The sequence below is a fragment of the Pollicipes pollicipes genome, unplaced genomic scaffold (assembly GCF_011947565.3).
Source record: "Pollicipes pollicipes isolate AB1234 unplaced genomic scaffold, Ppol_2.1 Scaffold_3087;HRSCAF=3621_pilon_pilon_pilon, whole genome shotgun sequence".
NCBI classification, from domain to species: Eukaryota; Metazoa; Arthropoda; class Thecostraca; order Pollicipedomorpha; family Pollicipedidae; genus Pollicipes; species Pollicipes pollicipes.
Genome location: NW_023596225.1, coordinates 1,565,967 through 1,593,817, shown reverse-complemented (window position 1 = coordinate 1,593,817; position 27,851 = coordinate 1,565,967). Strand labels below are relative to the sequence as shown.

General features: G+C 56.5%; 1 protein-coding gene across 1 annotated transcript in view; it reads left to right on the top strand.

Annotated features, from left to right (window-relative positions):
- LOC119114856 (chorion peroxidase) overlaps positions 1 to 27,423 on the top strand; it is a gene marked incomplete at its 3' end in the record, with an annotated part of 36,529 nt that extends 9,106 nt beyond the window's left edge. Inside the window, 13 exon segments of the mRNA XM_037238904.1 lie at positions 3,629 to 3,769; positions 5,181 to 5,311; positions 9,511 to 9,775; positions 14,488 to 14,696; positions 16,190 to 16,360; positions 16,832 to 17,025; positions 21,646 to 21,835; positions 22,521 to 22,718; positions 23,143 to 23,293; positions 24,130 to 24,286; positions 24,708 to 24,878; positions 25,857 to 26,055; positions 27,401 to 27,423. Of these exon segments, the coding sequence (XP_037094799.1) occupies positions 3,629 to 3,769; positions 5,181 to 5,311; positions 9,511 to 9,775; positions 14,488 to 14,696; positions 16,190 to 16,360; positions 16,832 to 17,025; positions 21,646 to 21,835; positions 22,521 to 22,718; positions 23,143 to 23,293; positions 24,130 to 24,286; positions 24,708 to 24,878; positions 25,857 to 26,055; positions 27,401 to 27,423 (2,200 nt within the window).
- Positions 27,424 to 27,851: the final 428 nt, after the last annotated feature.

Below are 27,851 nucleotides of genomic sequence, written 5' to 3'. Positions count from 1 at the left end.
CCGCCCGAACGGGGCGTGGCATCCGGCTGGGGCGCCGCCGTCTGCAGCTCGACCAGCCGGATGTGCCGCCGACTTCAGAGCGGCTGCCGCCGCCAGCGCCGGGATGTGGGCCAGTAGGCCGGCTGTCGGAGCCGCGCTCGGACCGCGCCCTCTCGCGACCAGGGACCTCGGCGACCAGCTGGGCCGACCCGGGCTTGGGACAGCCCGCCGCCGCCTGCTGGTGCCGGTCTGCTGACATGCGGCGCTCCTCGTAATGCGGCCTTTCAGACCGGACCTACAAACATGTGTGCATGCGCGGAATCGGATTGACGATAGCCAGGGGTTTCAGTGGCTTATTTGCTAACAAAGCGGTTTCGTGGCAGGAGAATAGGGACGACATATCCTACAGCTGTTCGCTGTGGCCGGACAGCGAGCTATTGGAGGTCGTTTTCAGCCCTGGGGTAGCAGCCGGCTGCCAGCTTATGGCTGAAAACGACAGCAGGCACAGTTCGTGGTCAACAGGCCTATTGGCCACGGGTCTTCAGAGGACTGGGGTTGTCCACGGGTCTTCAGAGGACTGGGGTTGTCCACGGATCATCAGATGACTGGGGTTGTCCACGGATCATCAGAGGACTGGGGTTGCCCACGGGTCTTCAGAGGACTGGGGTTGCCCACGGGTCTTCAGAGGACTGGGGTTGCCCACGGATCATCAGAGGACTGGGGTTGCCCACGGGTCTTCAGAGGACTGGGGTTGCCCACGGGTCTTCAGAGGACTGGGGTTGCCCACGGATCATCAGAGGACTTGGGTTGCCCACGGGTCTTCAGAGGACTGGGGTTGCCCACGGGTCTTCAGAGGACTGGGGTTGTCCACGGGTCTTCAAGGACTGGGGTTGGCCCACGGATCATCAGAGGACTGGGGTTGCTCCACGGGTCTTCAGAGGAACTGGGTTGCCCACGGGTCTTCAGAGGACTGGGTGTTGCCCACGGGTCTTCAGAGGACTGGGGTTGTCCACGGATCATCAGAGGACTGGGGTTTGCCCACGGGTCTTCAGAGGACTGGGGTTGCCCACGGGTCTTCAGAGGACTGGGGCTGCCCACGGATCATCAGAGGACTGGGGTTGCCCACGGGTCTTCAGAGGACTGGGGTTGCCCACGGGTCTTCAGAGGACTGGGGTTGCCCACGGGTCTTCAGAGGACTGGGGTTGTCCACGGGTCTTCAGAGGACTGGGGTTGCCCACGGGTCTTCAGAGGACTGGGGTTGTCCACGGGTCTCAGAGGGACTGGGTCTGCCCCACGGGTCTTCAGAGGACTGGGGTTTGCCCACGGGTCTTCAGAGGAACTGGGGTTGCCCACGGGTCTTCAGAGGACTGGGGTTGCCCACGGGTCTCAGAGGACTGGGGTTGCCCACGGGTCTTCAGAGGACTGGGGTTGCCCACGGGTCTTCAGAGGACTGGGGTTTGCCCACGGGTCTTCAGAGGACTGGGGTTGCCCCACGGTTTTCAGAGGACTGGGGTTGCCCACGGGTCTTCAGAAGGACTGGGGTTGCCCACGGGTCTTCAGAGGACTGGGTTGCCCACGGGTCTTCAGAGGACTGGAGTTGCCCCACGGGTCTTCAGAGACTGGGGGTTGCCCACGGGTCTTCAGAGGACTGGGGTTGCCCACGGGTCTTCAAGGACTGGGGTGCCCACGGGTCTTCAGAGGACTGGGGTTGCCCACGGGTTTTCAGAGGACTGGGGTTGCCCACGGGTCTTCAGAGGACTGGGGTTGCCCACGGGTCTTCAGAGGACTGGGGTTGCCCACGGGTCTTCAGAGGACTGGGGTTGCCCACGGGTCTTCAGAGGACTGGGGTTGCCCACGGATTGTTTTCGGAGAGTCCCCAGAGGGCTGAAGCTGTGCACAGGTGTTTAGAGGGCTGAGGCTGCGAGGTTTTGCACGGGTATTCAGAGGGCTGAGGCTGTCGACGAGTCTTCAGAGAGCTGAGGCTGTCGACGGGTATTGAGAGGGCTGAGGTTGTCCATGGGTCTTGAGAAGGCCGAGGTTATACACGAGTGTTCAGAGGGCTGAGGTTGTCCATGGGTCTTGAGAAGGCCGAGGTTATACACGAGTGTTCAGAGGGCTGAGGTTTTCCACGGGTCTTGAGAAGGCCGAGGTTATCCACGAGTGTTCAGAGGGCTGAGGTTTTCCACGGGTCTTGAGAAGGCCGAGGTTATCCACGAGTGTTCAGAGGGCTGAGGTTTTCCACGGGTCTTCGGAGAGTCTGCAAAGGGTTGAAGTTGTCCACGGGTCTTCAGAGGGCTGAGGTTTTCCACGGGTCTTCGGAGAGTCTGCAAAGGGTTGAAGTTGTCCACGGGGCTTCAGAGGGCTGAGGTTTTCCACGGGTCTTCGGAGAGTCTGCAAAGGGTTGAAGTTGTCCACGGGTCTTCAGAGGGCTGAGTCCGTCCACGGGTCTTCAGAGAGCTGAGACTGTCTACCGGGCGCCTCTCGTTGTCGCCACCAAACACATCGGATGAGGTCATCTCGTCATCTCTCGATAGTTTGTCGTGAGGAAAGCCGACAGTTAAACCGGACTCAGACTGAGCTACATGAGTACACCGGATCTCACGACCCGCCATTTACTGCCGAGGCATAACGATCACCTGCGGCCACCACGCGCGCCAAACCCGCCCATCACATCCTGATTGCTGCAGCAGACGGGTGCGACCGGCGCTCAAGTCTGCGTGCCCCACCAGCTCATTCCCGGATTACAATGCCACGCGTGCGTCGCGTCAGAGCGGCCGTTTGCCGGCGCCCGTCAAGCGCTGACGTCATACTGCCGGTTCCGTGACGGCCAACTAGTGACGTCAGACGGTGGCCAACCGATGGCGTCAGACTACGGCGGCTGCGTGACTGCGGAGGGCCGGCTGGGAGCGGGAGGGTGACGTTTGAATCCGTGACGGCTAACTGCGCGGGGCACAGCGCTGTGGCGGCTGGGGAAGGGAAACCGGGCGGACGGGAGGGCGGGGAGGCCGGAGGACGGGGCAAACCGGACCGGAAGCTGGGAACCCCACCGTGTGGGACGCGTCCTGAGGTGGCAACTTGCCCACTGATTCCATGTGCCTGTCGAGGCCGTTGACGCGCTGTGCGGATCACAGCTGCTCCTACGGGTGCTTTAATGGTTTCCAGGTCCCATGTGCTCCCACCAGATCCCAGAACGGTTTCCGCTGATTTTCGTAGGGATGGAGGGGAGAGACATCCAGGTTTAACATGGTTGCTTTCCATGCAACGCTTGAGGCATGATGTGTTGAGGTCCGCAAATGGTGGGGGGCCACCCCCGTGTGGTGGAGCCCGTGTCTGTGAAAATAATGGGCTGCGCTGACGACACGTGCTGTCCATTGGACTTGATGCAGTGCTGTCCAATGTGTGAAGCGTGCCGCGCTGGACAGGACGGCTCCGTTCTCCGGGACCGCTGTCTGTAACACGTGCGGTGCCGGGATGAACCCTGCCCGCCCTCTGTGACTGCCGCCTATGCAAAAGGCTGCCCTGGCTTGAACCGTCTCCGTTTTCTAAGACTGCCGTCCGCAGGCCGCGGTGCTGGGAAGGCTGCACGTGCTGTGCTGGGATGCCGTGCCGTGCCGTGCCGTGCCGTGACCGCATGCCTGTCTCTCCGCAGGTCGATCGCAGTGAGCGTGCTGGCAGTACTGGTGGTCTCATGCGCCGGACAGCTGCGCAAGCGTAACATCGGCGGCTTTCAGCCGGCCCCCGTGGCGCTGGGCAAATGCACCACTTTCAACGGCGTGCTCGGCGTGTGCAAGTAAGTTACACCACAGCACCACTCAGCCGCCGCTGTCGTCGCGCTCATCAGTCTAGCGCGCTTGTTGATCTGGTAGCCTCCCCCCCCCCAGCTTAACCACTAACTGCAGTAAAAGTTGCCGTCAAATGATATGTCAGCTGTTGCATCAAGTACAGCAATACGAAATGTGAATCAGAGGAATACCTAAGGCACCACCTGGTGAAAGGAGATTGAAGGTCAGTGCTGCACTTTAACACTGTCATCCGAACACTAGCGATGAGTTCTCGAGACTATTTATAGCAAAACATAATGCGAAAAGTGCGCCCCGGTCACCCAAAAATAAAATAAGCGAACCATGTTGACCAAGGTTCGAGTATGAAAATCTGATCCGAGCGGTACGCAGCGCTGCTTCACATCAGACATGACAGCTTCTGTCCGCGCGCCGGCCAGAAGCCAGTCATAGAGCGGAGTTTTCAAAGGATTGTACCCATTTGCTGCAGTGCATTGCGGTCTGGTTTTGGCCCTATGAGCCAAACGAAATTCATTTTATGTTTTTAAGTCGATAAGAGTGCCTCTGAAGAGTAACGTTTGAACCGCGGTTTAAAAGACAACGCTGGTTGCAATAAGCTTTTATAGGGTTCATGGCAAAGCCATTTGATCGCAGTCAGCAGACACAAATTTTGGATGTAGGTGAACATAGCCAAAGCAAATCTTGTGCAAATCTTGTGAAATTATGTTTTATGATAATGATCGAAGAATTTATGCAATATAAAACGGATACGATATTTAATGCGAAGCCCCAACTAAAATGGAAAATATGTGTCTTAAGGACAGCTTCCAGAGAAACCCTTTTCATTTCGAATCTGGGTGCTCTTCGCTTTGATCTTGGTGGTTACGTTTAAGTTGATTGTGAAAGAGGTGACACAATTCCCCTTAACGCCAATAAGACCTACAAAGAGCTGCAGTATCGCTCCTCGAGCGTTACAAAACCAACCTCCAAACGGTAACCTACCTACTAACGGCCGCCGCCTCAGGTGCCACAGCCACTCGCAGACGTGGCTCCATAAAAGGGCCTGTCCCACAAACACTGTGGGAAAGGGTTTCCCTTGAACAGAGGCGATTAGCGTCGGATGTGAGACACCAGCTGGGGACGTTTACGGGGCAGAGGTCACGCATGCCCGCATCTCGATGTGCCGCCCCGGCTCAAACTCCGTGCTTACTGTAACTCCGTCCAACTCTGCAGGTTGACCCTTACTCTGGGCAGACTTTAGACTGGGCCAACTCAACTTTTCAGCCGCCTCTAGACTCCTGGCCGGCTCCAGCTCCGGCCAATTGTGCAGGTGCACCCTAATGCCGCTCAATCTAGAGCTTTGGCCGCCTTTAATGTGGGTAGCCCACTTTTGGCAGGTGTTAACGTGCTGTACCTCGGCAGGCGGATCCAGGACCTGGAGGGCAACTACGCGGACGTGGCGCAGGCCCTCAAGAGTCCGTGCAACACGCCGTGTGTGACCCGCGGCGTCTGCTGCCCGCTCGGCTCCGCCCAGTCGGCCGCTACGCCCAAAGGTCGGTGGGCTGACCAGGGGTGGGGGGGGGGGGGGGGGGCGGTATTCTCTACTGGGAGGCGTGCCCGTCAGCTCGCGCATGGGATGAGAAAGAGGACTTTGCCCGTTCTCATGATATGAAATATTTCGAAAGGAAGCAAACGTGCTGGTTTCCATATGGACGAATATTTACAGTTTTTCCTGATGCATAAGCTTGGGCATGCGACTGAAATGTTACACAAAGTCTAAAATTTACCAGCATTAGATTAAAAAATGTATTTTTGACAACCTTCATGTGGACGGTTGCATAACATTTGAGAGGCAAATCATAACTGCAGCTGCATCTTTGGAGGTATCTGGGGAGGACTCCTGCCCAGTTTTCCCGCCCGCTGGAAACGCCCCTGCCGGGGGACGGGAACGGGGTCAATGAGCAGTGCAGGGCAGTGTGCAGCGATGGAGCCGTTACATTGGCAGGGAAAGGAGTCGCACGGTCACGGACCTGTATTGCCCCTCGTCTTTGGCAGGCCTTTGTGTGACTGGTCTGATGCCCTGGCCAGAGATTGGATCGTAAAGATCGAGACCGAGATACAGTAATGACATTGGCCCTTCGGTGGACGCTTGCCCAATGCATGGATGACGCATTGGTTGAACATTACATAAAGCGACGTTGACGATAAAGAAATCAGATAATTGCAGGCGAATTGCTCAAATTGCATTCTCTGGTCCGGTTTTCCGTTATTCCCTTTTAAATTGTAATAAGATTACGATGCACAGTAGTCAGTCGACATGCCGGGATCATTTATCAACCATCAGCGTGGCATTGCAACCAGCATTTTTTTTTTTAAAGCGCAATAGATTAAGACAATTGCGGATGTAAACGTGCTCACTGAAGGCCTACGCAGTATAGAGAAGCCAGCCGACATCGGGTCACGTGATCCAAGAAGGTCAGCCGGGGTCAGCGCGGCAGTGTCGCAGACTCGTCAGGCCTCGCTCCGCAATTCTGAAAGGTCGCTCCACAGCCCCCTCTTGACATAAGGCCGAAAATAAACTCATTCAGTGAGATAAAGCCGCGCTTATTGGGTGGTGGGTTCCGGGGGCGCGCAGTAAGCTGTCTGGCACGTAATTCCATGAACGCATGCGTGCAAACCAGTCAGGAAAGATTAGGACTGGAAAAGGTAGGTCGAAGTGCACAGAAGCTGTCGGAGTTGTGCCGTCCCGTCTGGCGCTCAGCCGCCGCCTTTGGGTCCGTCCGTCCTGCTGCAGCGCCGCCAGAGCGCCGCCTTTGGGTCCGCCCGTCCTGCTGCAGCGCCGCCAGAGCGCCGCCTTTGGGTCCGCCCGTCCTGCTGCAGCGCCGCCAGAGCGCCGCCTTTGGGTCCGCCCGTCCTGCTGCAGCGCCGCCAGAGCGCCCGCCTTTGGGTCCCGCCCGTCCTGCTGCAGCGCCGCCAGAGCGCCGCCTTTGGGTCCGCCCGTCCTGCTGCAGCGCCGCCAGAGCGCCGCCTTTGGGTCCGCCCGTCCGGCTGCAGCGCCACCAGAGCGCCGCCTTTGGGTCCGCCCGTCCTGCTGCAGCGCCGCCAGAGCGCCGCCTTTGGGTCCGCCCGTCCTGCTGCAGCGCCGCCAGAGCGCCGCCTTTGGGTCCGCCCGTCCTGCTGCAGCGCCGCCAGAGCGCCGCCTTCGAAGCGGGAAAGCCGGGTCTCGGACATCGGCAGACAGGCGCGAACAGCACGCCGTGCCGGCCGCTCCCGAGCGCTATGCGGTTAGCAGTTTATATCACCGTGAGAGAACACAGCGTTAGCAGCGGTGCAGGGTCACACAGAGCGCTTCTACCGTGCCCACCGATTAACCGGGGGGGGGGGGGGGGGGGGGCACTGTAGTAATGGTCTCGGGTGATATAATCCACACATATGTGGGGGTCACCACCAGTGCGCTTGATGGTCAAGCACGGGCTGAAGCCACCATCAGCATCTATGGAGGTCACCGTCAACGCGTGTGGTGATTGCCTTTGGCATTTGTGGAATTCACCGTCAGCATCTGTAGAGACATCCGTCAACATGTGAGGACGTCATCGCCGGCATGTGTGGAGGCCACCGCCACCGCATGTGAAGGTCACTGCCACCACGTTCTCGAGGTCTCTGTCAGCACGTGTAGAGGCCGTTCGCCGTTGATGCATGTGGAGGTCACCACCAGCACGCGTGTATGGTGGAGGGGGAGGGGCGCGGCGGTCGCCGTCAGTCCGTGTGGAGATCACCATCCACGTGTCTGGCTGCGCCGTCAGCACGTCCGAGAGCTGATGTTCTTTGACGCCCCTCAGCGATGCTCGGACTCATCGGGCCGGATGGCAGTCGTGCGATCCCATCCGCGTGCTCGGCTTCACAGAGGAGGCCACATCTCCGGCGCGACCGGCGCCTGCACTCTGCGACACCCTGGCGTCTGGCGGGCGGGTCAGATTAGGTCAAGGCCAGAGGCCTGCGATGGCACGCGCGGCACGCCGCCTCCCTGGCGCCGCTGAGGGGCGGCGCGTGCACGCCGCTGCACTGAAGGCTTATCTGCATAGCAATGCTCACAACAAGCGGCTTGCCCAACCCGAGTGAAAGACCAAGTTCAAGAGCAGGCACGGAGCGCGGCGCGGCGCGGCACCTTGTGCAACCGTCGCCCCCCGATCGTCGCTCAACCTGCACCAGGCCGGCGCCGGGACGGCCGTCGGCGGCAGGCGGCTCCCTCGGCGTCGGGCAAACTCTGCTGACAGTGGAGCTTCACCCGGCTTGCGGCGTTGCAGGCGCCACTGGAGAGGTGCCGTGTGGCGCGTGGCCGGACTGGGTGCGGGCTCCGGACCCCGGGCTGCTCGGCACGGACTGGCATTCCCCATCACACAACGGCTGGATAGCAGGGGAGTGCCGGATTAGATGCAGTGCGGTTGCCTTGCATTTGGTGGGTATATGAAAGGGAGATATTTATACACTAGACCATGACGTGGTCGAAAAGTCCCGCCATAACATGTTCGTGCCGATGAACTTTGGTCCGTTGACACTGAGCCCGCGCGCCAGAGAATGGGTCGCCCTTCCCGACCGTTATATTGCTGGTCATCCAGCAACTGATCGTCGAAGGTGAGCTGGGTAGGAATCCCGTGTGACAGCATTATGGGCCACTAAGACTTTCCACGAGACTAGCCGGACGAACTGAAAGATTTCAGAATTTGCACTTCAAGTGGAGGCGAATCTCCTGGGACTGGTTTCGTAAAACGAAACAGACAACGCACTCACTTCTAAATATCACCGCACATTCATACGGCCAAACAGGTGGACTGCCCTGAGTGAAGTTTGGATGCGTGAGTGGGCTGGGTATAGCACATGACAATGAAACTATGCAGTGTTTAACGTGTTCAACGGAGTGTGTCGACTTTAGGTTCTGTAGTCTGGGACAGGGCTCCCTTGTCGGTTATCAAGTATATCAAGCAACAAACTCCGGGAGGCAATGGCCTGAACCCAGAGTTCAAACCCAAAATTAAACAAGGTAGATCGAGTGAAAGCTCTGGAAGTATTGGTCGTAATCACCAGTGGCCGTGTTTACCGCCTTTGCGCCTCCCTTTTTTGTTGTGGCCAGTAGGGTTCCAAGGATTTCATGAAGCTCACCGAGAAACCTCTGCGCATCAAGAGGCTTAATGTATGACGAAGGCGTTTGTGGGTACAACCACTGGTGACCGAGGGGATCCCAGCCGACTTCTCGACAAGTTCGTCGATACTCGATGGTCAATCGCGACCACCGTTGTTAACGATACTACGAAACATTGATTTCTTGCGAAACATGAATGCTTATTTGAGCCGATCATTACGCTGTGCCTCCTCAGTACATATCCAAGAGGGCCGGGTGAACTTGGATGGTAACATACGACCACTTTTCTCTACAGATGCTACGGTCTGCAGGAAAGTGACCCACGCTGCACAGGATGCCGAACAAAGCATTCTGGTCTGTTGTTGTAAAGATGACATGCTTTTCCGAGAACCCTGACTTTACATCCGTGATGGCCTGTTCACATCAAGGGCGAAAAAGTTGAAAGAACAACGACAGCGTCCAGACTCTGCACGAGTGTTGCACGTACCTCCAGACTGCACGTGCGCCTGGAGTAGTTGCTACCTCTCGGTAGCTCCGTGTATGACTGCACACAGCGGAGCGACAACGCCCGGCGTGGCGCGGACGCCCGGCCGCTCACTGCGCCCTCCTCGGCAGGTCCGGGTCTCATCGTCTACGTGGAGCCGCCGCCGGTGACAGTGACTGTCGACCAGCAGGAGATGGAGAAGGCGGCGCGCTTCGGCGCCTCCTCGCAGCAGCGCCGTCGCCAGCAGGACATCGAGCTCATCCGCAACGACATAGTGGTGTCGCCCACCGAGCCGGCTTTCAGCCACCGCAAGCTGCAGCAGCCCACGCGGACGGCGCTGAAGAAGATGGGCTCGGCCGAGATCGCCCTCTCTGCCAGCAAGATGATCGCCATGGAGTGAGTACTGAAGAGGGGTCAGAGGCGGGCGGAGATGGTCGCCATGGAGTGAGTACTGAAGAGGGGTCAGAGGCGGGCGGAGATGATCGCCATAGTTTTAGAACGAAGTACCCGTGGAAAAGTACGTATGCATAAAGTACGTACACAATTGCTCTTGAGCGGATGTACCTAAGGTAAAAAGCTCGTATGGCGGAAGAACGTACGCAAAAGTTCGTAAGCAAACATCTATGCGGTATAAAGTAAGTACGTATGTAAAAAGTTCGTAATGACAAGTTCGTCAGGACAGAAGTTCGCTTGGAAAAAATACACATGCATGAAGAACGAACGCTATTGCTCGTAAACAACTGAACGTACGCGAAGGCTCGTAATGGATAAAGCCGGTTCGGATAAAAGTGCGTACGCGAATGTTCGTGAGCAGTATAAACGTAGAAACTACGCGGTCCGCGGATGAACTTCCAATTTATGAGAGTGCTGAACACGCCTACATACCATGGCCATACACAGAGACTGGACATATCGGTTACCAGGACACCAAGTCACGCACCGTCAGCTCTTAAATGTCGCTGACGTTTGGTTTCCAGGGTTAAACTTAGCCATGAATTTGAGTGAGCAATTTCTAGGTCCATGCGGCGTACAATTTAAAAGCCATGCTGTCGGACAATGCCTGGTCGGGCGCAAACAAAGCCATAAACATAGGTTTTAATCTTGCATCAAAGCGGGTCCAGCTGTTGCATTATTATCTCTGAATTCCGATTCACCTTATGTGAGCAATGGTATACCGGTGATTTTGCAACGGGGTATGTGGCGGTAGTAGTCGGACTCACAAGTCGGTAGCCTTGAACGCGGTGTGGCAGAGGTTAGGGGCGGCTTCGCTTAACGGACCGGTATGGCTTATTTTGAGGTTATGTGCGAGATGGGTGAGATAGCAGTGGTGGGGGGGGGGGGGGGGGGGAGGGGAGGGGGACACTGCATTACACGCAGTGGGCGGGACCGGCAAGCCAGTTCAGCCATTCAGCTGCCATGCTTGATTCCGATTTGTTGAGGGCTACAATCTGCTGAGGTAATAAATTTGCCTAGTATAAAAGAAGCATCCTTCTTTCTTGCCTTACTTCTAAAGCTGTAGACCATCAAAGTTTTAAATGAGGTGACTAAAGCTGTCCAATCGTCTGTTGAGAATGCATCACATAAAACGAGAACGTGTGAGCGACACCACGCTGGTCGCTAAGATTACACAGGACGCGTGCGTTCGTGGTCCACGGATGCTGTGAAATGTTGCATCGATACCCAGTGAAGTTAGATGACCGTACCCCCATTCAGTAATCACTTCCGTTCACAGTTCACCTTTGTGTGTCTGATTCTTGCATGAGCTCACGCATCTGTGAATTATAGAAACTCACGGCGCGAAAAGTTCAGTTGCATAACGCACAATGGCGATAGTGTGCAGAGGCCGAGCCAGCAGATTAAAACTTTGTGACCAGTCGTCCAAGCCCCGGCGCGTGGCACGTGCTGGAGGTGTTTTGCAAGAACAGCATAGCAGGCATAGCAGGCCCGTGTCGCGCGCGGCAGCTAGGCGGGGGCGGGGGGGGGGGAGGGGGCGCCCTCATGACGGACCGGCTCGGCTACTGTCTGGCATTTCCAGAAACGTTAGACGTCATGTATGACTTACGAGATGCGCTTAGGCATGTGGCTTTACTCGTCATTCCAGTCATAACAATGCGTATTTCATCGCGCGTTTCCGGCAATCCATGGGGGGGGGGGGGACTCCACAGGGATGCTTTTGGGCTCAGAGACTGGATGAAGCACTCGGAATTATTGTATATCTATAAAATATCCAAATGCAGGAGGGCTTTGCGGGATAAGTTTATGTTGTTTTTCGCACCATGTACCGAATATGTTTCTCCTTTCACTTGATCAGCGGATACATCAGCTGGTGATATATCAGCTGGTGTGAACATCTGGAGTAAATGATCTGGTGCATAGACTAGATGATTCACTCCAGATGTTAATTTTCATTCACGTCCGCGACCACACTTGTAAAAACAGTGCAGACCGCAAAAACGACAGGCCCGTATTTTAACATGCGCACTGCTTGCTTGTTTTTCACAGTCGATAAAAACAACCAATATTTTTAAGAAGGCTATAGTGGACAAAAAATTTCGATCGGTCTGTTAGATCTGTTGCGCTTGTACCTGGATTTATTTGCTTATTAATGGCGCATTGCTGTAGTTTTCACCAAAGCCGGTCGTTACACCGTATTGCCATACGGGCTACCAGGGCACTAGCGTGGTGAAAAGCGCTTTGTCATTCGCAAGAGAAGAAAATCACACACTGTGCTGTACTGCAAAATCCACGCAACAATCATACGCGTTTCACAATCTAACCATGCAGATAAAACGCATGCAGGAGCTCAGCAGCCTCGATCCATTCCAGCTAGAGTGGCTGTGACTGATGCTCTACGGGGCCCCTAGCATTTACCGGGACTGCCAAGCTTCCGCACGTCAGGCGTTGATGGATGGATGGATGCCATCACTAGGGAACACAAACCGTTCATAACTTGCATTAGCTAATTGAAACGAGCGGAGAACACCCTAAGGTCTCGACGTTGGCACCGCTCTGTAAGCTTCTGTCGGGTAAAGTGAGCACCCTACCGCTAGCCTTAGAGCATAGCGATATGAATTTTGACAGTATGCTGGGCATGCTTACATAGAACAGAACATAACTCCTTCGTCGTCAATGGACCTTTACGACGCGACCAGCTGCTGCAGCCATATGGCGTCGCCTACTCCTCACCCTGGCGGAATGACGAGCACCGCGAAGAGTGGAACCCGTACCTCTAGTTTCCGAGATGCGCAGCTAAACCGCTTCACTTCCAGCATCTGAGACCACAGCGCCTTATCCCACACGTTGTCATACTTGCGGGAATGAGGCGGCAGCTTCAGCTTTCCATCCACCACGCTCTTTGTGTTCATGCCCACCTGGCATAGCCACACTTGCACGGAGATAAAGTGCAGGTGCTCTCATCGAGAACCTCTCATGACGCTTTGTCCGGGATCTTCGGCACTTTTCAGCTTTAGAATTATTTCTGCGGAGCAACATTTCAGCCTATGTTTGGGCTTGTTACAGATACTCAGCCCGCCATACTTATCCCAAACGACGTCATACCACACCTAGAATTGTCCCCGGTGTCCCCGTCTTTCCACGGCAGCCACAAGTGCGCTCCCCGAAGCTTTAAAGAGTTCTCATCAGTTTCAGACGAATTATCTTGCTTTCGTCATCGGACGTTGTTTTCCGGTGACCCCATCCAAATAACACTCCACTGAGGCCAGACGCTGTGGTACGCGCAAACCATGCGTGCCGGGTGTTAGCATGGGATGATTTAGAGATCGATGTTCGCTTTCCGATATTTCATCGCATCTTTGATTTTCAAGACACTGCTAACGGAGTGAATGATTTAAACGCTCACAGCATTGAAGGCTGCATGTAACCCGACAGGATCAAGGCCTGCCATTCCTTCAGCTCCGTGGGTAAAGAGTCGGGTACCCTAGTTAACGTGTAGCGCTTACGTACGTACGGGTCCGGAAGCTCACGCGGATCCTGGAACTCACTCAAATCGGGTGGGACTCGTCATTGGTGCGGTCAGTTGGCAAGTGAACGAGAACGCCAGGCTGGAGCAGAAGAGTGCGAGCCACGGCTTGGCACGGCGTGACGGCTTCGGTGAAAATTGTGCCCGCTGAGCCTGGCTTACCCCTGGTGGGTCAGGGTCTCTGCAGTAAGCTGTGGTTAACGGTGACGGATCGCAAAGCCAGCGGTGGAAAACTTTCGGTCACATTGTCGTAAAAAACGACAATTGAAATGTTGACGGAGTGCATTAACGAGAACCGGATAGAGATGAACTTGTTGAAAACGTAAGAATCGGTACAGTCATTGCACTTCAAATTGCTTGATCACCTGTTCTAACGTGCGTTTACTTCAGTGGAATGGGGGTTGCCTTGGGATAGTCATATTGTTGCGGAAACCTATCGCATGCATCACCGCTCACGAAATGCTTCTGCGGTTGATGCCAAACCCGGTGCGCATCCGGTGTGAACCGCCGTTATTTGCTAGCACCTGCAGGCGGCTTTTGCTGGGTGTAAAAATATCAACGGCGTGCGGCCAGCCGTGATGTGTGCGTCATGCGGGTGCATGGAGACGTAGACAGTGCTGAGAAAGCTATGCGTGAAGCACGGGGCGTTTCCCAATGGGACATGGGACAGTGCCAGCACGGCTAGAGTGGACGTTTAACTAAAGGGCAATGTGGTAAGTGAACTAGTTGCTTGGAAGCTTATTTTATACACAATGTTTAACTTATCATTGAGCTATTTCTAAGAGAAAGTAAATGACATCTCGGTTAAGCCAGCCATACACAGAAGAAATACCTTCCCACCTTCCTGTCACGGCAGACTCGTCACAGCCAGATATAGTCACAACCACTGCCATAGTCGTGCACATAATGTACAGTTAACAGCCGGCCTCCTCTGGAGTTGGGCGTGTCGACACTCTGACTGGACCCGTCCGACCCTCCGGCCACGCCGTGTGTGACGCCTCGCGGCCCCCGTCGGCACCCTGTAAGCGCGTTGACACTGACTGGATCCGTCTGATCCTTCGGCCACACCGTCTGTGGCGCCTCCCGGTCCCTGTGAGCGCCCTGTGAGCGTGTCGCGGTGTGCCCGCAGCCAGCACCTGTCGCCGTTGCAGTCCGTGGCCGGCCTGGTGCGAGTCAGCCTGCTCAACAGCAGCCTGGAGGAGACGTGCCAGCGGGCGCCGCGCTGCCGCGACTCGCGCTACCGCACCCTCGACGGCAGATGCAACAACCTGCGCCACGGCCTCTGGGGCAGCGCCGAGACCGCGCTGCAGCGCATCGGCATGGCCGCCTACGCCGACGGTGGGTCCCAGGCGGGTCTCTGGTGTCGGCAGGTCCCGGGCGGGGTTCTGGTGTCGGCTGGTCCCGGGCGGGGTTCTGGTGTCGGCTGGTCCCGGGCGGGGCTCTGGTGTCCCTGGTCCCGGGCGGGGCTCTGGTGTCGGCTGGTCCCGGGCGGGGCTCTGGTGTCCCTGGTCCCGGGCGGGGCTCTGGTGTCCCTGGCCCCGGGCGGGACTCTGATGTCGGCTGGTCACAGGCGGGGCTCTGGTGTCCCTGGTCCCGGGCGGGGCTCTGGTGTCGGCTGGTCCCGGGCGGGGCTCTGGTGTCGGCTGGTCCCGGGTGGGGCTCTGGTGTCGGCTGGTCCCGGGTGGGGCTGTAGTGTCGGCTGGTACGGGATGGGGTTCTGGTGTCGGCTGGTACGGGGTGGGACTCTGACGTCGGCTGGTACGGGGTGGGACTCTGACGTCGGCTGGTACGGAGTGGGGCTGGAGTGTCGGCTGGTACGGGGGGGGGCTGTAGTGTCGGCTGGTACGTGGTGGGGCTGCAGTGTCGGGTGGTACGGGGTGGGGCTCTGGTGTCGGCTGGTCCCGGGCGGGGCTCTGGTGTCGGCTGGTCCCGGGTGGGGCTCTGGTGTCGGCTGGTCCCGGGTGGGGCTGTAGTGTTGGCTGGTACGGGATGGGGTTCTGGTGTCGGCTGGTACGGGGTGGGACTCCGACGTCGGCTGGTACGGGGTGGGTCTCTGACGTCGGCTGGTACGGAGTGGGGCTGCAGTGTCGGCTGGTACGGGGCGGGGCTGTAGTGTCGGCTGGTACGGGGTGGGGCTGCAGTGTCGGCTGGTACGGGGTGGGGCTGCAGTGTCGGGTGGTACGGGGTGGGGCTCTAGGGTCGGCTGGTACGGGGTGGAGCTGTAGTGTCGGCTGGTACGGGGTGGTACTCTGACGTCGGCTGGTGCGGGGCGGGGCTGCGGTGTCGGGTGGTACGGGGTGGGGCTCTATGGTCGGCTGGTACGGGGCAGAGCTCTGGGGTTCGCGGGTTCCGGGAAAAGCTCGGAGCTCATCGTGACAGTGTGGACAGCGAGCTGAGCTGGGACTTCGCCAGTCAGGCGGGATGACGAACAATCTTGGTTGAGGTCATGGTTGCCTTGGGTATTTCCGTCCTCGTGATACTCTTAGGTGGAGGACGCCCAACATCCGCGAGCACTTTCCGATCCGGTCGCGAAATTCAGCCCAAAATGTAATGGCACAAGCTTCCATATGAAATGTTTGCATCCCTGCCTTGTCTGTAATTATTCCCAATGACTCCACTATGTTCGTATGTTCGCATTTGGTGTGATTATTAACGCTACTCCAAATGCGTTATCGTCCGAGTGGTGCTCTGTATTGGTCTGACCGTGTGCTGTACTGAGTACCGATCGAGCGCTATGCTACGTTCTGCTTCTTGCTGTGTTTCTTGCTCTGCGTCTTGCTGTGCGCAGTGTCGCTGCTGTGGCTCGAGCCGAGCGCCTGGACCTGCTGCAGGTCTGTTCGAGCCGCGGCGAGCGCAGGACGGCAGCGAGCTGCCGTCGGCCCGCGTCGTCAGCATGATCGTCATCCCTACCCACCACGCCGAGAACGCCCAGCACAGCATGCTGCTCATGCAGTTCGGCCAGTTCCTGGACCATGACGTCACTCACACGCCCATGATCGAGAGTAAGGCGGCGCGCACACCCGGCCCCAGACATGAGCTACGACTGGCCCCGTCCGGCGACGCCCTGGCCGGTCTGAGTGCTCAGTGTCCCACGCATTAGCGAGAGTTGGGCAGCTAACTCATTTCAAGTGCATGGCGTGAGTCTAGCGGAATCATGACGCGTGAATAATCAGTTCTGGTTTCACCGCTCCTTTACAATTAACGGGCGTAGTAACCGATCGAAGCAGGTTTCGTTGCCGGTGTCGGCGACCCCGGATCGGTGCATTTTGTCAGATGTGAGAAGTGGTGGAAACTTTAAGAACAAGAACAGGTTTCACGGGCTGATAGCACCGATACCAGCGTGCCATATGCGTCCCCGGGGTCAACAACCCGTCATTCCTGCGCAGCGAACAGTTCGTATGCTGTCCGAGCGAGCAGGGACATCCATGCACCCGTGCACCCCGGCCTGACATCTGACCTCTGGCGGCCGCCAGCTGACGACGGCGTGAAGATCAGCTGCTGCCGATACGGCGTGAAGGTGCGCGAGGGCGAGATCCATTCCGAGTGCTACCCCATCGAGATGCCGCCCAACGACCCGTTCTACGCGCCGTTCGGAGAGCGCTGCATGGAGCTGGTGCGCTCCGTGTACGCGCCCCGGCCCAGCTGCTACATGGGCCCCCGCGAACAGGTGAGCCCTCGTGACACCGAGGGGCGGAGAGCGCTGTGTGTAGCTGATGCGCTCCGTGTAGGCGTCCCGGTTCAGCTGCTACACGGGCCCCTGCGAACAGATCACCCATCGTGACACCGACCGCCGCTGAGGGGGGGGGGAGTGAAGGGGGCGGCGGGCGCGCAGCCCAAACGCGATGAGCCTGGTGCGGGCCGATTTACGTGTTTTTTTTCATTGTCAGAGTTTCAAGGCTTCGCTGCGGGCTGGGGTGAAATTGGGATTCCAAGAAGCATGTATTTAGCATATACAGAAGTGCACAAGGTACATACAACATGTATAGAAGGACAGAAGCACTACCATTTTGGCGCGCTTGTTGAACATGTACAGAATGACATAGGTACTGCCACTTTGGTGCACTAGTTGAACATGTCCAGAATGACAGAGGTACCGCCACTTTGGGGTGCTTGTTGAACATGTACAGAATGACAGAGGTACTGCCACTTTGGTGCACTTACACTCACGTTTTGATTTGGCCTGTTAGTAGCTTCTCATACGGCCCGTGATTAGGTCGGAAGTCTGCAGAAATGTCACATCGTGAAGAGTACAGTCGACAATAAGAGAAATCCGGCATGATATGGAGGAGATGATTCCGTCGTCTAAATATTTAACTGAAAAAAGCACGACGAGCGTGATCTTTCGAGATTATCTGAAGATCGTTCGTAGTCTAGCATGCAATGGATCGCCAAACACAAATACAGCCAAGAGGTGCGCGGGCGCGCGCGCGTGTGTGTGTGTGTGTGTGTGTGTGTGTGTGTGTGTGTGTGTGTGTGTGTGTGTGTGTGTGTGCGTGTGTGTGTGTGTTTAGACACAAATACTTTCATTTTTCACCATAGATGACACCTGACAGAGAGCTAAGATCATTATAATGTATTCTCGCTGAGTTTCACCTTCCACTCTCCTCAGGAAAATCCTGTCTCCAAGAATAAGTGCATAAGCTCACGTATTTCGGAGAAACGATGATAAACGTCCTCCGTGTGTCACGTTCCGTGCATTGGTGTATCGTATATGCGAATGCACAACGCAACGAGAAAAGCCAACTACATCTTAAGTACAACAAAATCATGTGAACAGATGACTGAAAAAGAGAAATCTACGGGCATTACATTTAAAAAACAACATCACTGCTTAAAGTTCGAGCTAAGACTTCCTGAAACTTCCAATTGGCTTTGTGAATGAAATCCGCCATCGAATTAGGGAGCGATCTGCAGTGCCAAGCCTCCGTTGGAGATGCCTCACAGGGGCTTTCTGACAGCCGGTCTATTTCTGTACTGGTTCCAGATGAACTCTTACCTTTAAGGATGCGGTCCACGTTTGGACATGATCCCACTACAATGTTTAACACTCGCATCTCCCACATACGTTGCTTGATTCAACCGGTAAAAAACGATGTGAAGGACAGGGCTGGAAGAAAGCCAGGCATTTACCACGAACCCAGACCTCATGAAAGACCGCCGAGGATTCCGCCTTCAGTCGTCACGAAAGCCTGCCTGCTGAGTCAGCCTGCGCTGCTGCCCTCCCCCGCCCCGTCGCCCTGTGCCGGGCACCAGGCGGTGCGAGGAGGCGCCGCCCCCCTCCGGAAGCGACTCGACCTTCAGCACTGGGGGGGCTCCGCGCGGCGGCCGTCGCCGGACCGCGGAAGTCACGGTTAGACAGGCGGCTGGTGTCACTGAACGGCGCCCCGCTGCGGCACACGGCCAGGCAGACAAAGGCGCCTCCCCCGACGGCCGGCCGCAGTCCGGTGGTAATCCCTGGTCGCTGCGGTCCACAGGTCGCCCCACTCGCTCACCGTTGACCTGCTTGGAGGACGAGCGCTGGTTGGAACTTCACGCAGCTTAGGTGGACCGAAGACGCGGCTCGGTTGATTTAGAGCTTTCTTGAGCTCTTGAGCAAATCGCGTATAGTTTTCTTTTCACGTTTCGCGAAGGATGGGCAGATTACTGTAGGCGTCAACGTTGGCACACAAGGTGCTGGCGGATTATATTCTGTTATGAGAATTGACCGAGCCCTGTGTACCACTGCCAACGTCACTGAAAAGTATCCAGAAGTACACCTCAAGGAGAAGCAAACCAATTCTTCTCATAGTCGTTTAGATTGCAGAGGCGAGGCTGGATATCTGCAGAGGCCAGTCGGTTGTTTTCGTAAGAACACACCATAGAACGGCAATGTCCGGTCCGACTATGGAATTTCGCACAAAGCATCGTCCCTGTCCAGGCTTTGGTGGTAACAGGAAACAGGCCTTTTCAATCGAATTCTCGAGTGATCTGTCACGTGGAGTGATGTCCAGCATTCCAACCATAATTCCCCAGATGGGACCGCAGACGCCTTTGTCACCACACACAATGGGATATGATGCCCTACGCATCGGCGGCGTCAGGCAGTGTGAGACGCGGCCGCAGGCAGCTGGGATGGCGCCGCTGATCCGGGGAAGCCGTGTGCTTCACCCTGGCCGCCGTCTGCCCGGCGCGAGCTGACGTCATCCGTCCGGACCGGTCTGGCCCGTGACTCAGCGCTGGGGCTGCCCTCTGGTGCACGGTCACTCTCCTGTCGGCCCTATTGTGCACGGCCACCTTCCTGTGGGCGGTGGGTCCTCTGATGCACGGCCACCTTCCTGTGGGCGGTGGGTCCTCTGATGCACGGCCACCTTCCTGTGGGCGGTGGGTCCTCTGATGCACGGCCACCTTCCTGTCGGCGGTGGGTCCTCTGATGCACGGCCACCTTCCTGTTGGTGGTGGGCCCTCTAATGCAAGGCAACCTTCCTGTCGGCGGTGTGCCCTCTGGTACACGGCCACCCTCCTGTTGGTGATGGGCTCTCTGATGCACGGCCACCCTCATTGTGAACCAACGTCGGACCATCTATTCAGCGTTTCTCTTATAGAGCAGACCACGAGAGGACAGGCCCTTCCTCGAAGAGGAGGCCGCGTGGGGACAGGTCCTCCCTTGTGGAGGTTACGTGAGGACAGGCCCTCCTCTGTTAAGGCGGGGAATGCAATAGTTAAACCCCAGGACCGAATGATTCTCAAGTAGAGAGAATCTCTAGTTAGCGGATCATCTAGCGAATGGAATCTCCCGTGAGGTCTATAGTTTTCCGTGCTGTTGATGCAGCCAATGCAGGCAGATAACTAACCATTTGTTGGCGATGTGGCCTTAATGTAATCTCTTTAGCCCTCCAAGAAGTAAACAAGCATGAAAATGTGTGTTTGAGACGTGTCAACGAACAAGATGATTCGATTGATAGTTGCGCAATGAACCTTATAAACGGCCCCATGCACCCAGGACTGCTGTATCCTGACTTTTCATCAGAGCAGCCTTGGGTAATCGCACGCATTTTCAGCCCATGAGTTACAGCCTTCTCCTTGGCACTGTCGTGCGTGGTTCCCGGGGGGGAGGGGAGGGGGGATCCGGGGGGGGTGGGGGGGGGGGGCTATCGGGTTCGCACTTCATCATCGCGCTCGACCGCGTCCGCGGCCCATGAAGAGCGCACCGTCCAGCGTTCCCGAGCTATCAGATTGGTCCCCGTCTCCGCATCCACAGTCCCCGCGAAGGACGCTCTCACCTTTTTGGAAGTTTTGTGCCAGCTGCTGCATTTTAATCATCAATTGTCACCGAGCACTGCGTCGCATAGGATGAATCATGCATCCTGTTCTGTCGGCTAGTTTAAGGGGAGTGGTCCGCATTTCTAGAGGGTTTGAACTGAAATAGGCATCCTGAAGATCATTCGGTGCAGCTCACAGCACCGCGGTTCTTAGACCTAAATCTAGTTCCTGAGCTATACGCCCGCGAAGACGGGAAAACTTCTTCGGGGAGAGTATTTCAATGTCACCTTGGCGTTCATACCGTCACAAGAACGCCATTCAAATGCTGCCATTCCATACAAATTGCGCCAATCAAGGCCAATAAAAATGTTATGGTCGAGTCATTCACATCTGGCGTTCTTGAGTACGTTGTCTCGATAACGGCCGTCAATTGGCTCTCAATCAATGTGGGCAAGGTCACCTTGACAATCACACTGACGCAATCATACAATAACGTATCGAGGAGCTCATTTACCGAACAAAGAAATTATGTTACTTAGAGCAGTCTTTTTTACTTAAAGTTCTACAAATAGTTATAAGTTAGCATATCTGATGCTTGCTTCAATATCTTCAAATGTGAAACACTCACTTTAAATGAACGCAGGCGACTTGCCACGTACACTGCTGGTGTATGGAAACGACCCGCTGAATCCCCATATGCTCCACGGCGCACCTAAGCAAGCTTAAGCAAGCTTACATCCAGGAATTTTTTGAAATGCAAACAAACAAGATGCAAACAAATCGGTGCATACCGCGATATGATGCAGATATGGGAAATCGCATCCACTACTAGCCACTGGGCAGCGCGTTGCTAACGGATGTAATTCGATTGTGGTTAGTTGTGTGGAACAAGAAATGACGTTTAAATCTTGTATATCTAGTCATCAGGCTGATGCGCACCCCTTCTTTGTGCGGTCACACCCACTTTCCAGAATGGCCGAGCCTTGTCTGCGCCAGTGCCGCTTGTCCTGCATCACACCAGCTCAACCCCACACCTGCGCTCCCCCAGATGAACCAGATCACAGCCTACGTGGACGCCAGCAACGTATACGGCTCCTCGGAGCACGAGGCCGAGGAGCTGCGCGAACACAGCGGCGGCCTGCTCAAGTCGCGGCCAGTGCACGGCCATCCGTACCTGCCGGCCGACTCCTTCACCTGCAAGGACGTCAAGATGCCGGAGTGGACCTGCTTCAAGGCAGGTGAGAGGTCAAGCACCGAGAGCCGCAAGTGCGCTTCCCTCACGGCAGCGCTCGTCAGCGTCAAAGGGCATACATTGGTACTTCCTTTTGCGATACGTTTTGGGTGGGTTCACAATGCACGTGGAGGTGTGACGCACACTTGATGTGGTCATGGGATACTGAAGTGCTAGGTGTTAGTTGTAACAATCAGCACACTTTTTCGAGGCTTTCCTCAACAAAGGCGCGCGATGGTGAAATCATGTCAAGAGGTATATGATTGCTAATACAGCACCTAACCTAACCTAAACTAACCTACACAGTGCCGTTACCCCAGGGATATTAGAGGCTAAATTCAGATGATGTCGTCACAACCTCTAAGCTGTAAAGTTCAAAGCACGACGGATTCGTAAAAGTCCAGCTGAGGAAGGTCTGCAGACCCGTCTGAGCCATGGTCGCCTCTGCGATTCATCTTCAGATTGGCTGGAAAATACTATCCGCTCGCCGGGAATTACAGGATCAGGTAGCACGGGTTCTGCAGACCGAACGGAGCACGCGACCCATCCGGTCATGAGCTGACAGCTGCCAGTGTCGCACTGCGACCTGCGTGACCCCCCCCCCCCCCGCTCCACCCGCCCCGGCCCCGTCTCTGGCTACCTGACCGCCGAGTCCGCGCTACCCCGACGCTGAACCCCGATCGCGCCCGCAGGCGATGAGCGAGTCAACGAGCAGGTGGACCTGGTGGTGATGCACACGCTGTGGATGCGCGAGCACAACCGGCTGGCGCGAGCTTTGCACGCGGTGAACCCGCGCTGGGACGACGAGCGGCTCTTCCAGGAGGCACGTCGGATCGTGGCCGCCGAGATGCAGCACATCACGTACAATGAGTTCCTGCCCATCGTGATTGGTGGGTAGTGGGTGGGCATCATAGGGATTGGTGGACAGAGGGCGAGCACCATTGCGATTGGTAGACAGAGGTCGAGTTCCGTAGTGGTTGGTAGGCGACGGGATGGGCGGGCCGACATCGACCCGAGCGCCAGTGAGGGACTGCAGATCGGCGGTCACGTGCCGGGCCAGTTTATCTCTGCGGGCCTTCTGTATATGATAAGACCAAAGCAAAGTATTCAGCACATCTTTTTTCAAAGTAACTTTCTAAAGTAAATCCAGCATATTTTCCAAAGCCAGTCTAGGTCATCTTTCCCTTTTGTTGACTTGATAATTAGCTGAATCAGGATGGCGTACAGGTCCGTCATCATCTCCCGACATCTAGGCTGTGGCTAGCTCTAGCAGTGTCCGGGGCAGGTCCACTGAACTCACTGTGTCACCGGCAGGACGCCGTCACATGCAGAAGACGAAGCTGCTGTCGCCACTGAAGAGCGGCTTCACCAACAACTACGATCCCGAAATCAGTGCCGGGATCACGAACGAGTTTTCGACGGCCGCGTTCAGGATGGGCCACACCCTGATCCCAGACAACATCATGTGAGCACGCTCTACGTCCGTGTCAGTTCTCAAGTCTGCAGCGCTCTTGCTATCGGCTCCAAACGAACGGATCGGTGGATGCGTTGAATGCGTTGGGCCAAAGCATCAGTCGACCCAGGACGCCGCGTTAGCTAGCTTGCTAGCTGACCGAACGCAGATTTCACAGCAGTGAAATAGAGCGGGCGCAAGATGCAAACGGGCGCAGCGGGCAGCAGACACAGGGACGCAGCGGGCAGCAGACACAGGGACGCAACGGGCAGCAGACACAGGGACGCAGCGGGCGGCTGATACCGGAACACAGCGGGCAGCAAACACAGGGAAGCAGCGGGCAGCAGACACAGGGACGCAGCGGGCAGCAGACGCAGGGACGTAGTGGGCAGTAGCAACAGGGACGCAGCGGGCAGCAGGCACGGGAAACAATGTGGTGCCCTGTCCAAGTGCAGTAAAACGCCTCGGTACCTTCGTGACTGGTGTTGTTGGCTTTGGACTGTGGCCGACTGATATGCGGGATGGCTCCGTCTGGTCCGACAGGGCCCCCGCACTAGTCCGCCGGCACGGATGGCTTACCAGGAGCCGGGGCCCCAGCAACCACCTCCGCGTGTTCTCTGTCGCTCCCATATCTGTTGAATTATATTTGACGTGTTAATGTCTATATTGACAGCCGCTGACGTCACGGGCCACTTAACATGTGACCGAAGTCCGGGCCAGGGAAAACCGCGAGACAGAACTTGAACACAAATATTTTGCTTATGAGCACCTTTCTATATGCTTTTTCTAATGAGCTAATGAACACCTTTCACCACCCAACCACTGACCGGCTGTTGTGCGTTCGCCAGTTCGATGACCCAGTTCGGCAGCAAGGAGAAGGTGACTCCGCTGCACCGAACCCAGTTCACCCCCTTCGACCTGTACCGCCGCGACGCCTTCAGTGGCCTCCTGCGCGGCCTGCTCGAGATGCCCAGCATGAAGTTCGACAACGCCTTCAGCAAGGAGGTGAGCTACGGGGATGCACTGAGTCAACCTTACGCAGGAGGTGCTGCGCGACTGTCGCCCCAGTCAGTCCCGACTCCCGGCCGACTGATGGTCTATAGCGCTGCTGGTCTGCACATGTCCGGCGTTGTCTTCTCTACACAAGGGGGCCAGAGAGTCAGCCCATGACATTCAAGGGGGCCAGAGAGTCAGCCCATGACGTTCGTTTGCGTTACTTTCACGAAGAATGAAACTGGTCAAGTCTTTATCACCGCTCACAGTTTGGAGCGGGTGGAATGCTTTGCTAGAGGTCAACATCACAGGACTCGCTGAGTAGAATTATTGGCCCCTGACCAGACGTCGATGCGCATCGCGTTAGAGATCGGCGTAGATGACGGTAGCTGACTCTAACTCTGACGCCGCTGATCCGTGCTGGGGCCGGCAGCTGCTGGGCCACCTGTTTCAGTTTGAGGGCCTGTTCGGGATGGACCTGATAGCGCTCAACATCCAGCGGGGTCGAGACCACGGCATCCCACCCTACAACAAACTGCGCGAGATCTGCGGCCTGAAGAAAGCCACCACCTGGAGCGACTTCGCCAGCGAAATCGACTCACAGGTGTGACTCGGCGACTCGGCTCGGTGACTCGGCGTGCTGTACGACTCGCCTGGCACGAGCCTCGAGGTCTCGTGGGGGTCACAGAGGTCACCGGCACGGGCGTGACGTGACGCAATCGGACACAGCACCGGTGGGATGTCCACGACATGCGGTCAGTGTCGAAACGGTTTCGTGGTGTGACTCCGCTCCTTAACAAACCTGCTGACCGAGAGGCTTCTCTGTCCTGATACCTTGCATGCCGTGCGAGACATGCAAGTTTTCAGGATTGGCGAGATGGGGGTCACAAGCTGAAAGGGTTCGATGCAGCGAGCAGTGTGGTGGCAGTGAGTGGATGGGATGCTCCTGCCCTGACGCGACACTCGTGTCACGCGCTGCCGTACCTCCTGATCATCACGCATCTTAACGGTCACTCTGGCAATACGCGCTCGTCACCATGTCACTGACTGGCCATATGGTTGACTCTAGTATACCACAGCCACAGCGGCACGCGACTGACCGTCTTCCGGCGCTGCGTTCGGGCGGTGACCCCCTGACCCCGAAGGCACTGTCGCCGCAAACCCTGAGCAAGTTCGCGGTGATCCCCTGACCCTGAAGGCACCGTCGCCGCAAACCCTGAGCAAGTTCGCGGTGATCCCCTGACCCTGAAGGCACCGTCGCCGCAAAACCTGAGCAAGTTTTCGGTGATCCCTGACCCTGAAGGCACTGTCGCCGCAAACCCTGAGCAAGTTCGCGGTGATCCCCTAACCCCGAAGGCACTGTCGCCGCAAACCCTGAGCAAGTTCGCGGTGATCCCCTGACCCTGAAGGCACCGTCGCCGCAAACCCTGAGCAAGTTCGCGGTGATCCCCTGACCCTGAGGGCACTGTCGCCGCAAACCCTGAGCAAGTTCACGGTGATCCCCTGACCCCACAGGTCCCACTGTCTCAGAACCTGAACAGGCTCGCAGTGTTCCCTGACCCCACCGGTTCCGTTGTCGCAGACCCTAAGCAAGTTCGCGTTGCTGTACAAGTCGGTGGACGACGTGGACCTGTTCATCGGCGGTGTGTCCGAGCGCCCGGTGGATGACGCGCTGGTAGGCCCCACTTTCCGCTGCATCATCACCGACCAGTTCGCTCGCCAGAAGGCCGGCGACAGATACTTCTACGAGGAGGGCGGACAGACCGGCTCATTCACTCTCGGTCAGTGTCTCACTGCGGCGACCTTCACTGGGTCGGTGTCCTTGTGTGAGTGCGTGGGTTGCTGCATAGTGCAGAGAGAGAGAGAGAGAGAGAGAGAGAGAGATAGAGAGAGAGAGAGAGAGAGAGAGAGAGAGAGAGAGAGAGAGAGAGAGAGAGAGAGAGAGAGAGGGAGAGAGAGAGAGAGAGAGAGAGAGAGAGAGAGAGAGAGAGAGAGAGAGAGAGAGATATATATATATATATATATATATATATATATATATATATATATATATATACATAAGTTGGGTGTATGCACATTAAGCATGGATATCTGTGTTTGTACGCGTTTGTTTGTTAGTGCATGCGCTGTTGTATCCCCCTGAGCGAGTGGAGAATTAAAGCCGTCTTCTCCCAAAGTCAGCCACTACCCACCGCACCGGTCAATGTGCCCAGCCCAGTTCTATGCAAGCATGTCGAATGACTGGAATAGTTAAAGCGTCCTGAAACTCTCAATAACTGATAGTGTAATCATGCGCGATGAGCGGCCCTCCATAAATTAAGTTACGTAAGGAGGAGAGAACGCATTCGGTAGGGCGTAATGGATGCGTAACAACAAAGGGAGGGAAAGCCTGATGTAGTGTAACGCTACGCTCAAATGTGGTTGCAAACATGCTAAAATCTCTAAAATAACACCGTTAGATCGGATGCGATTGGCTTCTTGTCATGACGTGGACGTTCCTTGTCCGTTTCACATCTTCAGCCCAAGCAGGGGCCATCCGGAGGTTGCTCTCTTGAGACAGTGAGCTAAAAACAGCGCACCAGGTGGGAGGGAGGGGGAGTGGTGACCAGCCCAACCAGTGCGTAAACCATAGGGAAGTGAGGGCTAAAATGGCCAAAAACTGAGTGACGTATTTGTGAACAGCTTTTTAAGTTGGTGCTCAGAACAAGACCAGTTTGCGTTTGAAGCCGGCTCAAATCGCTGTTGCATTAATGCGAATTAAAAACTGCATATCAACCTGTCGCTTCGACAAAGTTCCACTATGCGGCTGTGTATTCTGCACGCGCTCACTTCCTACGGCTTCAGGTAAGCGTTTAAGCATTACCTAGCCACTTTTGTCAAAGAGTCGGTCTCCGTTGTAGGTCACTGCCCGTTGAACGCCAGCTGAGGTGGAACCCTTCAATCGCTTCGTTGGTACAGGTCGTGTCCTTATATCCCACGGTGGCGGTCCCACTGATGCCTGACGGGTCCCACTGACCCTCTGACCCCGCTGATGACCCCCACAGACCAGCTGGCCGAGCTGGAGGGAAGGCGTGTGATTCCTGACGGGTCCCACTGACCCTCTAGCCCTGCTGATGACCCCCACAGACCAGCTGGCCGAGCTGAGGAAGGCGTGTGATTCCTGAGGTCCCACTGACCCTCTGACCCCGCTGATGACCCCCACAGACCAGCTGGCCGAGCTGAGGAAGGCGTGTGATTCCTGACGGATCTCACTGACCCTCTGACCCCGCTGATGACCCCCACCAGACCAGCTGACCGAGCTGAGGAAGGCGCGAGATTCCTGACGGGTCCCACTGACCCTCTAGCCCCGCTGATGACCCCCACAGAGCAGCTGGCCGAGCTGAGGAAGGCGTGTGATTCCTGACGGGTCCCACTGACCCTCTGACCCCGCTGATGACCCCCACAGAGCAGTTGGCCGAGCTGAGGAAGGCGCGTGATTCCTGACGGGTCCCACTGACCCTCTAGCCCCGCTGATGACCCCCACAGAGCAGCTGGCCGAGCTGAGGAAGGCGTGTGATTCCTGACGGGTCCCACTGAC